The following is an 11,458-nucleotide window of genomic DNA, read 5'->3' as shown; positions in this document are numbered from 1 at the left end:
AAAATAACGGTGTCACTTGTGTGTTTGTTTTCTTTGAGATGATGATTTGTAGATGTTGAGACTGTATTGTGTTTATTTCGTTATTTATATGTTTTAAATAACTTGTTCGAATTTAACAAGTAGAAGAAATAAACTAGAAGAATACAAATTAAATTTCTAACAGATAGACTTAGAAATTTCAACACATCTATGACAAGGAGATGTTGGCCATCATGTATGCATTGGCCAAGTTCAGGGAGTATTTGGTGGGGAACAGGTTCAAGGTCAAGACAGACCACAATAGCCTCAGGTTCTTTTTGGAGCAGAAACAACTACAGGAGAGGCGACAAAAGTGGGTGAGCAAATTACAGGCATATGACTTTGACATTGAATATGTCAAAGGGAAGCATAACGTAATTGCTGATGCGTTGTTTAGGAGACCAACCACCTTGTCCTTGATGAACATTGCCCCAGACTGGAGGGCGCAGTTACTCTTTGAGTACTCCAAGGACAAGTTCTCATGCAAGATCCTTGACGGGTTGGTGATGGATGATCGGTATTGGGTGATGAACGAGGTGGTCTACTATAGAGACCAGATTTACTTGGTACCCAACTCCCCACTGAGGGAGAAGATTCTGTAGGTTGCCCATGATTCATCACTAGCAGGGTGCCAGGGGTTTACGTAGACATACTGGACCATTATAGAGCGCTCTGCATGGAAGGGCCTCAAGGAGGACGTTCTGAGGCATATACAAGAGTGTGACACATGCCAACGGAACAAGGGAGAGCTGACACACCCCGCTAGTCTACTACAACCGCTCCCCATTCTGGAGGGAAAATGGGAAAGCATATCGATAGATTTCATCACCGAGTTGCCCACAGTACAGGGCAAGGATTGCATATATGTGGTGGCAGATTGCTTGACGCAGTACGCTCATTTCTTTGCCATTTTAGCCTGGTACTTGGCCTCACAAGTGGCGGAATTGTTTCTCAGGGAGGTATTTCGGCTACATGGTCTCCCCAAGACCATTGTCAGTGACTGAGACAACAAGTTCATGGGTGGGTTTTGGAAGGAGTTATTTAGATTGGTGGCTACAGAACTCACCCCGAGTACTAATTACCACCCATAGACGGATGGCCAAACAGAGATAGTTAACAAGTGGCTAGAGGGCTACTTGCATAACTATGTGACAGGGCAGCAAAAAGCATGGATATGATGGTTGCATTTGGGGGAATACTGCTACAACACTACACATCACATGTGTATAGGTATGTCACCATTTTGAGCACTATATAGTTATGATGCCTTGTCTTTTGCTGACGTTATGTTTGGAGACAGCAAGGTCCCAAGGGCCAAGGACTGGATACAAGAGAGCCAAGACACCTTGAAGGATCTAAAAAGCAATCTGCAAATGGCCCAGAATCAACAGAAGCTTTATGCAGATAGTGGCAGAGTTGAGAGGCAGTTCGAAGTTGGGGACTTGGTCTTTTTGAGGCTCCAACCATACTGGCAGTGTACGCTCAAGCAGAAGGGGGCTGAAAAACTCAAACCTCGCTTCTATGGGCCCTATCGTGTTGCTCAGAAGGTGGAGGAGGTAGCATATGAGTTGGAGCTACCATTGGGGAGCTGGGGGCACAACGTTTTTCATGTGTCTTGCCTCAAGAAGGTACTAGGGCAACAGGTCACTGCTACTACAGAGTTACCCCATATGGATGATGAAGGCCATTTGGTGCTGGAACTAGAGGCCATTTTGGATTCCAGAGAGAGGCACCTGCGTAACAAGGTCATCGGGGAATTTCTGATTCGATGGAGGAATCTACCTGATGAGGATGCCACCTGGGAGGGGGAACAGATACTACAACATCCTTCTTTGCAGTTGGTTGAGGACAAGCAATGTTTTAGCGGGGAGGATTGTGATATTCCTGCTTAGTGTTTCACTAAGGGAATATCGAAATTTTGATCAATTTTGGCACTCACATTATGTCATTTAGGAAAAAGGGGGCCTAGGGGACCCATATGTGATTTTTGGCCTAAGAGGCACTCCAACTACAGGCTCAATGAAAAATTGCGGCTTTGGTGGAACGCGGGGGCCACCATGAAGGCATCCCACAAGGAGAATATGCTTTCATTGGCTTGAAGAAGGTGGGTGGAAGTCGATGTGGGCCCACATGGGCAGCCTTGGAGGCAATTCGATAAAAGAGGGTGGAGCTCTCATTTTTGGTTATCATTCATCATTATCAAATTTGTCTTTTGACAAGAGCACGCTTGAGCAGTGACCCAAGTCTGCATGTGTTGTTCAGCACACCTGGTATTTCCGAGCGGAAATCCCAGCCCTTGCTTCGGCGGACTTCGAGTGCTAGCCCAAGGAGGGAGTTCTTTAGCATAATCCACACCAACATTAGGAGGTCGATTTACAACAGTAGTGAGAGCCACAACAACGCAGGGACTGCACAGTCATTGATAGAGGCATTTCGGGAGTGTGGGGAGATAAGGGAATTTGAGGTGGAGAATTGGTGGGAAGGCTTGGGAAGCCTTCTAACAGGGTTTGCAGGTATTTTGGAGGCATTTCAATAGCACATCATTCAGGAGGCCGAATTTCCCAGCTCGAGAGCTAGTCAAGCTCAAGGGTGTCAAAATTCCGAGGTCAAGCATTGGCCAAACCCTTCATGGGTTATTCGGGGTTTCTTGAGTAGGGGCCAGGATTAAACTCCTAGAATTTTCTGAGCAATAGAGAGGGCTCTAACAGCTCTTCATTTCAGGTAACAACACCATTTTCTAGGTTTTACAACGTAGCAGTTGGGCCAAATTGACAGGGCTTGGACTGGGGTGATTCAGGGATCATTGAGGGATTTGCTAGCTTGCTAAAAGCAAGCCCAGGTGCACACATTCCAACACCTTGATTGTACACCTTTCCCATTTAATAAAATGAGTAGACAACGTTGTTGTGGAAGCATTTTCATGGTTTGATTGTCTGTTTCGATTTTTGTGATGTGTTGTCTATTTTGCTTTGATTATTTACTGTCAGTTTTCCCTTAGGGATATGACAATGAGCTACAACTATGAAATCCAGAAAAGCACACTCATAAACATTAGACAAAAGAAATAGGAGCAAAAATTTTGAGCCATTGTATTAATCTTGATGAATCTAAGTAAAATAGTGAGAATAGAGGAACCTGGGCTTGCTATTGCAAGCTTGTGGCAAAACCCATGTTACAAGATGGCTCAAATGTTGATAAAACGCTCCCCCAAGAATTGCGCCTTGCTGCTTACTAATTGAAAGAATTGGTGTTACAAACCTCTAGAGTGCTCATAAAATTTTGAGAAATTAGTTGGCGCCTTTTCTCAACAAGCCCAACAAAGCCTAGAAAGGGTTTGCGTCCAATCCAAATCCCCTAGAAACCCACAAAATGTGCGATTTCCTTGACTGCCTAGTAATACACACCCCTTGGAGCTCAACTCCTTCATTGCCTGCACAAACCTTGCCAAAGAACCTTTGCGCAACTCCTGAAGACAAAATATTGCGCTGTATGATTGCCCAAAATCCAACCTTGCAAACCTCCTCAAGAAAAAACCCTAGAAGAAACCTCCTCCAAAATCTCAGAATCTGATATGCAATGAGACTGGCTCCACAAATGGTACGAATTTCTCCATCTATGCCCAGGCCACACGCAAAACAAGTGGGATGCTCTTGTGATAAGCTTCAAAACAACTCCAAATTGCAACAATATCTCCCCTACAGTGACACTCAAGATTCACCGAAGTAAGAGTGGAAATTCTCAGTTGAAATTTACCCTGTGCTAAGCAGCATAAGTTAACTTCGCTGAGCAACTCAAGCAAACACTAGTTTAGTTTCAAATTGACAAAAGACCCCAAAATGAGGCTGCTCTCTCTTATTTGTCTTGTTTCCCTTCTCTTTGCCTGTGGGCCCTCCATTCGACCTCCCTTCTTGTCTCTGTCCTTCCCCATCGAATTCCATTAAGGAGTTCGAATTCCCTCCTTGAGGTGGCCCCCACAGTACACTATCTAATTAATTTCTCCCTTTTCCTAATGTTTGGAGCCTCCTTCCTTTCGAAAATTTAATTGATGTCTCCTTATTCCCTTTCTCCTAAGTTTTATGCCAAAATTTTCCCCCGTTGCCAAAACTGCAAATTTTTTAATATTCAATTAGCAAAATTGATTAGTGGGGATATTACTGTCCTCCCCTCCCAAATGTTGCTTGTCCTCAAGCAACTATAGTTCTAGATTTGGTATGTGCTCTCCTTCCCATGTGGCATCCTCTACTGGGAGCTCCTTCCATGTAACAATAAATTTCCTAATGACTCTGTTCCAGAGTTTCTTCTCTCTTACTTCCAAGATGGCCTCTGGAATCAAGACCAAGTGCCCCTCATCTTCCATAGGTGACAACTCCATGGAAGCTATGACCTGTTGTCACAAAGCCTTTTTCAGGGAAGAGACATGGAATATGATTTGCTCCTTGCTACCGGGTGGCAAATCCCATTCATATGTTACCTCCCTAACTTGTTTGGTCACCTTGTAAGTTACATAAGAACGTGGCTTGAGATTTTCAACACCCTTCTGCTTCAATGTAGACTGTTTGTATGGTTGGAGTCTAAAAAAAACTAGGTCCCCAACCTCAAAGTGTCTCTCATCTTTGCCTTCTGCGTACAACTTATACAGGTTGTGTTGTCTATATGTTATCCTTAAGGGCTCTAAGGATGTCCTGACTCTCCTTTATCCAATCCTTGGCCCCTGGGGCCCTACTATCTCCAAAAACCCTATCAACAAAAGTCAATGCATCATAACCATATAAAGCACGGAAGGGTGACACAGACATACCTATGGACATGTGGTAGGTTGTGTTATACCAATACTCCTCGAGGTGCAACCACTTCACCCACACATGTTGCTACCTTGTCACATAATTGCATAAGTAGCCCTCCAACCACTTATTCACAATCTCTATCTGGTTGACTGTCTGCAGATGATAGCTAGTGTTGGGTGTGAGCTTGGTGCCCACAAGATGAAACAACTCTTTCCAAAAGCCTCCCATAGCCCTGTTGTCTCAGGCAGTAAGAATGGTCTTCGGAAGGTTGTGTAGTTTGAATACCTCCCGAAATAACAACTCGGCCACTTGTGAAGCTGAATATTGAGCTGGGATGGCGAAAAAGTGGGCGAATTTTGTCAACCTGTCAACCACCACATAGATGCAATCTCGCCCATGTATTTCTGGAAGGCTCGTGATGAAGTCCATTGAGATACTTTCCCATTACCTCTCAATAATGGGGAGAGGTTGCAATAGACTTGTCAGATGAGTCAACTCCCCCTTGTTCCTATGGCAGACCCCACACTCCTATACATGTCTGAAGACGTCTCCCTCGAGAGCCCTCCATGTAAATCATTCTCTGACTATCTGGTAAATTTTGAGAATCCCTAGATGTCCTGCTATGGGTGAGTCATGTGTTGCATGTATAATCTTCTCCTTGAGCTGGGATCCCGACATCAACTAGATCTTGTTTTTGTAGTAGATCACATCGTACGTCACCCTGTATCTGTTGTCTCCAAACGTGCCATCTAGGATCTCACAAGCCTATCGATCCTTGGAATACTCTACCAATCACTGTGCCCTCCAGTCTTGGGTGATATCCATGAGAGAGAGAGTTACAGGCCTCCTGGATAGTGCATCTGCCACTATGTTATGCTTGCCCTTGACATATTCTATCTCAAAATCATAGGATTGAATTTTGCTGACCCACTTCTGTTGTCGCTCCTGAAGCTCCTTTTGCTCCAAAAAGAATCTAAGGTTGTTGTGGTCAGTCTTCACCTTAAATATGTTGCCCACCAGGTACTGCCATAATTTGGCCAATGCATGCATTATGGCTAACATCTCCTTATCATAAATGGAATACAGCCTCTCGTAGTCTAGGATCTTCCAACTCCCATGCACTATGGGGTGGCCTCCCTACATCAATACTGCCCCGATGCCCTCACGAAATGCATCGTACTCCAGAACAAAAGGTTGTGAAAAATCCAGAAGTGCTAGAACTAGACACATGGTAATCACCACCTTGAGCCGGTCAAAGGCCTCATGCATTGTCTATGTCCACTCGAAAGCTCCCTTCTTCGTGAGGTTTGTCAAGGGTGTTGCCAGCTGAGAAAATCCCCTCACGAAGTGTCAGTAATAGTTACATATACCCAACGATCCTCTCAACTCTGTCACATTCCTAGGCATGGGAAAATCAAGAATAGCTCAGATCTCCTCCTGGTGGACTCTGACTCCATCCTCCCTAATCACGTGCCCCAGGTACAACATCTCTGTCAATCCAAGCTCACACTTGGACACCTTGGCATAGAACTGTTGTTCCTCCAAGATGCGGAAGACCTCTTCCAGATGCTGCAGGTGTTCCTCCCAGGTCCTGTTGTAAATGAGTATGTCGTTGAAGAAGACCAACACAAACCTACGCAACTACTTGCGGAACACATGGTTCATGCAAGACTGGAAGGTGGCAGGTGCGTTGGTGAGCCCGAAGGGCATCACCAGGAACTCAAAGTGCCCATAATGGCACTGAAACACAATCTTCGGGACATGTTGCTCCCTGACTCGAATCTGGTAGCTCATCGATGCGCGAAATTAGGTACCTATTCTTCAGGTCTTCTTGTTGAGGGCCCTGTAGTTAATGCACATGCGGAGTGCCTTGCCTTTCTTCTTCACCAACATCACTGAAGAAGAAAAAGGACTCGGACTCGATCTGATGTGGCCCAAGGCCAACAACTCCTGTATGGCTCGCTCAATCTCATCCCTGTATGCTTTCGAGTGCCTGTATGGGGTAGTAATAAATTCTTGTACACCCTCCTCTAACTCAATGGTGTGCTCAAACCCCTGGTCTGGTGGATGACCAGGGGGAATCTCTCCAAACATAGTTGAATGGCTCTCTAGCACGACAAGAATGTCTGGGGGCAGTTCTCGTGATCTCAATCCTGTCTTCGACACCCTCAACTCCATTTCCCACGCTATGTCCCCCTTGCATAGGTTTGCCTCCATCCTGTTAGTCATTACAAACTAAGGTGGGTAAGAATGCATGCCTCTCAACACCACCTTCTTCCTGTCTGAACCCATAAATTCCATCTCCAATGCCTTGTAATCTGTGGTGACCCTCCTAAGGGAATACAACCACTGAATGCCCAACACCACGTTGGTGTTTGGTACATCCACCATAAAGAAAGGATCAGTCACTAAGTAGTTTCCACTGTTAGCGTCATCTTGGGAACATAGCGGGTACATAGCATGGTTTGGTCCCTAGGCATCTAAACGGAGAACCCCTCAAAAGTGCATGTGTGCAACCCACGCCTCTCCACCAGTTGTTCATCAATGAAGTTATCGATGGCCCCAGTGTCTACTAGTGTAGTCGCAGACTTCCCTTGAACTGTGCCTCTGACCCAAAATGTCAAGTACTTCAGAACTCCCCTCAAAGAAGCTATAACACCTCCCTTGATCCCATGGAAAGATGGCTCTGCCTCCTCATCATGGTGCTCCTCATCTCCTCCTACCTACGCCTGATCATCACCATTAGGCTCATTGTCTGAGAACACCTCTATATAGTGGGCCTTGCCCTTAGTACACTTATGTCCTAGTGTCCATGGCTCCTGGCATGTGAAGCATAGCTTCCTCCTCTGAAGGTCTCTCCTGGTCTCGTCATCCAACTGTCCATGCCCAGTCCACTCCTTTAGAGGAGGTCAAATGTCTTTACCTTTTTTGGAAAAGCTAGGTCGAGTTGGTGTTGGGGCTTTGGTCTTTAGAACCACATCAATCATGTCTTGAGTCCAGCCAATGGAATCCTCCATTCAACCTCCCTTCTTGTCTCTCTCCTTTCCCATCGAGTTCTCTTAAGTAGTTCAAATACCCTCTTCGAGGTGGCCCCCATAGTCCACTATCTAATTAATTTCTACCTTTTCCTACTATTTGGAGCCTCCTTCCTTTACAAAAATTAATTGATATCTCCTTATCCCCTTTCTCCTAAGTTTTATGCCAAAATTTCCCCCACTGCCAAAATTGCAAAATTTTTAATATTCACTTAGCAAAATTAATTGGTGGGGATATTACAACTTTTAAGGGAAAAGCTCAGCTTTAATACAAAGCTCTAATCAACAAATGAGGGCAATTCACTTTCCTTAGAGAGGCCAAATTTGTACATCACAAGATCTAGGGCTTGATTAGTGGGTTGAGAGTTGGGATGGCCAAAGGTCAAGGTATAGAGAGGATTTTTCACAATGTATTTCAGCGAGGATATGGCACATGAAACCTTCAATAAGCCCAGAAGTTCAATAACCATTTTTTGATTTGGGGTAGCATCGGATGTGCTCTAGCCATGAAAATTACTGGAGAGGCTAAAGCACATGAGATCTCCAAGGCCCCTAAATGGTTTGGGGAAGTTCTACCCGGCGAAGGAGATATTAAAATAATTAATATTTTTAATGGGTTTCTGAGTCTAAACTTATGAAAATAAAAATATTAATGGGTATTAATATAAAACTGGTGTAGAAGGTTCTAAATGACATGGATCAAGCCAAATCTAATCTTAGCCATTGATTAGAGATGTAATCTCGGCCGTTGAAGACTCAACAGAAAAAGTATAAGAGGAGGCTTGAGGGTCAATTGGAGATACACTAGAGTGATCAGTTAGATTGATTTTCTAGAGCGGGGTTTGGTAAGAGAAATTGAACTAGTGATCAGGATTGCAGCGAGGGGCAGTGAGTGCAAGGCAGAGAGGCAGAGATAGTGCCGGAAGACCAGTGCAGAGGCAGAGAGGCAGATGCAGAGCCAGAGGGAGCCACGTAGAGGCCAGTAGTGACTGCGCAGAGGCCAGAAGGGTCTGCGTGACTGACGCAGAGGCTTCAGAGGTGATGCAATGGGCCAGAGAGGTTGCGTAGAGCCTTAAAGGGCTGATGCAAAGGGTTTCAGGTTGACGCAGAGGCCAGGAGGGCTGACCAGTGCCTCAGAGAGGTGCTGGAGAGGGTTTCGTGGCACAGAATTTCAGAATATCTGCTTCTGAAGAGAGGTATTACTGCCAGATTATTTTCTCTATCGGGTGAGCCAGTTTGGCACCCAGTGTACTCAAGAAAATCTTCTTAATAATAAAACCCTCATAATTGCTGCACTGGTTTTCCTAAGTTGGGTTTTTGCGGGGACGATTGTCCAAAAGTAACGGTGTCCCTTGTGTGTTTGTCTATTTCTTTCAGCTGTTGATCTGTAGATGGTTGAGACTATATTTTATTTATTTAAGAATTTATATGGTTAAATAACTTGTTAATAATTAAACAAGCAGGCAAAATAAACTAGAGAATATAGAAAAATTTCTAGTGGGTAACATTTAGAAATTTCAACATGGTATCAGAGCATTGGCGATCATAAGAGAGCTGAAGGCATGAGCAGAATCAGAGAATTTGCAGCAGAAACAGTTGTCTCATGTGACATAAGCTATTCCTAAGCAGAAAGCAGCAAAGAGGGGTTGACGCAGAGGATCTGTGTCATCAGTTCAAGCCAGAGAAGGGGCCAGTGTAGAAGTAGTGAGAGACAAAAGAGGCTCACGAAGAGCCACATCATCCTCCTTAGCCAAGTAGGAGTGTCGCAGTTGGCTAGTGGAGCGATTCAGCCACTGCTGGGATTGCGCAAAGCCTAGAGGCTCAGTTCTTCAGTTGTTGGGGCATAGGAAGCTATGGGAAGATTGTGGAGTGTGAAGCTGGTGGGGTGTTGCTACTGTTGAGGTAGAACAGTACCTAACGAGACAAAACCAAGGTAGAAGGGAGTTGCGACTTAGGCGGATTTCTAGCCAAGAAATCTAGATCAGTGTTGCAGGAGCATAGGAGATCGAAGAGGTGCGATTCGACTGTTGGAAGGAGAACTTCCAAGAGGGAAGTAAAGACTCAGAGGGAGTCGAAGAGAGAACTTCCAGGAGGAAAGTAGAGACTCAGAGGAGTCGAAAAGAAGAGCAAAGAGATGGCCATGAATGGACTGAGGGATCAGGACAGGATAGATAGGGCGTCCAACTTTGTCATCTGGAAGGCCTAGATCCTGTCTGTTCTAGATAGACATCGCATCAAGGCCTTCGCCTTGATAACCGTGCTTATCCCAGTCGACCCAACTGATAACGAAAGGTATGAGGATGTGATGGCCAAGGCGAAATGCATAATCCTTGATGGGGTCAAGGATCATGTAGTGCAACATATTGCCGAGAAGAATACGACAAAGGAAATGTGGGACACCTTGACAACATTGTATCAGGGCACTTCCATGTAGAGGAAGATGCTACTAGAGAATTAGTTGCAGTCGTACCAGATGCAGAAGGGGGAGTAGATAGATCACTTTCTCAGTAGGTTACAGGAGATTCGGGACCAACTGACTTCCATAAGGGCCACGCCGGATCAAGAATTAATGGTGAGGACTGCCCTAAACGCAGTCTCCGAGGAGTGGGAGACATTCTTCCAGAGCATTTTGGGCAGAGTGAATCTTCCAAATCGGGAAGAACTGTGGGCAGCTCTTCGCCAAGAAGAGTTCAGATGGCTGACCAAGGCGGGAAGTAGTGGCAAAGGAGCTTGGGTCAAGAAAGAGGAGGAAGAGGATGCAACTTTGGCATCTGCGGGGCAGCAGGGGAAGAGGAAGAAAAAGGATCTCTCCAAGATAAAGTGCTTCAACTGTGGGGAGCTGGGCCATTATGCAACCCAGTGTCTTAGGAAGAAGAATAAGGGAGAGGCGTCTGACTCCAAGGCAGTTCCAGTGAAGGCGGAGAAGGAGGTAGAGGATGATGACGATTGTGCCATGAGTGCTCATGTACCTCTAGAGAAGAGGGGGGTTGACATCGAGTTGTAGTCAAGAGGACTACAGGAGATGAGGGGCAGGATCCTTGAGGTACCCAAACTCATGGATCATATCCGGCTATGAGAGCCCCGAAGTGACAGTAGCAGGATGGCGGATGTTGGTAGAAGCGGATGCGGATGGAGCGGCAGAGAGTGCTAGAGTGCAGTAGTCCCTGGCAACGTAGAGAGGGTTGCAACAGTGCGAGAGGCACAAAGGAGGTTGCAGTAGTGCAGGAAGGCACAAAGGTGTTTGCAACAGTGCAAGAGGCACAAAGGTGTTGCAACAACGCAGAGGCAGCAGAGGGAGCACAAGATAGCGACAGAGAGAGCTTCAGCATCAGGAGGGTTTCTAGCCTGATAAGGATGTCAGTAGTTGGGTAGATTAGTTACCATCGTCTCAGTAACTGAGTTGCAGTGCAGCAGTAGCACTGGTAGTGCTATGGGTAGCACGATGCAGCATGATGAGAGAGGGCTGCAGTGCAGATACGGTGTAGGGAGGAAGGACCAACAGCAACGTGTATGCAGAGGAGTTGATGTACATATGTAGCAGTGATAGTGGTAGAGCCATGGGCAGCAGTATAGGATACAGCAGTACAGAGGATGTTGGGCAACAAGGCCAAACATCAACAC

General features: G+C 45.7%; 1 protein-coding gene across 1 annotated transcript; it reads left to right on the top strand.

Moving 5' to 3' along the window:
• The first annotated feature begins 1,304 nt into the window (after positions 1-1,304).
• On the top strand, positions 1,305-1,910 carry LOC149177744 (uncharacterized). The gene has a single exon (XM_089421870.1). The coding sequence runs from the start codon at positions 1,305-1,307 to the stop codon at positions 1,908-1,910; it is 606 nt and encodes a 201-aa protein (XP_089277996.1).
• Positions 1,911-11,458: the final 9,548 nt, after the last annotated feature.

This window comes from Pinus tabuliformis, chromosome 4_1 (assembly GCF_031772625.1).
Source record: "Pinus tabuliformis cultivar Carrire ecotype Pingquan chromosome 4_1, CPIR1, whole genome shotgun sequence".
Lineage (NCBI taxonomy): Eukaryota > Viridiplantae > Streptophyta > Pinopsida > Pinales > Pinaceae > Pinus > Pinus tabuliformis.
The sequence above is the reverse complement of the archived record's forward strand: the minus strand, read 5'-3'. Positions and strand labels throughout refer to the sequence as shown.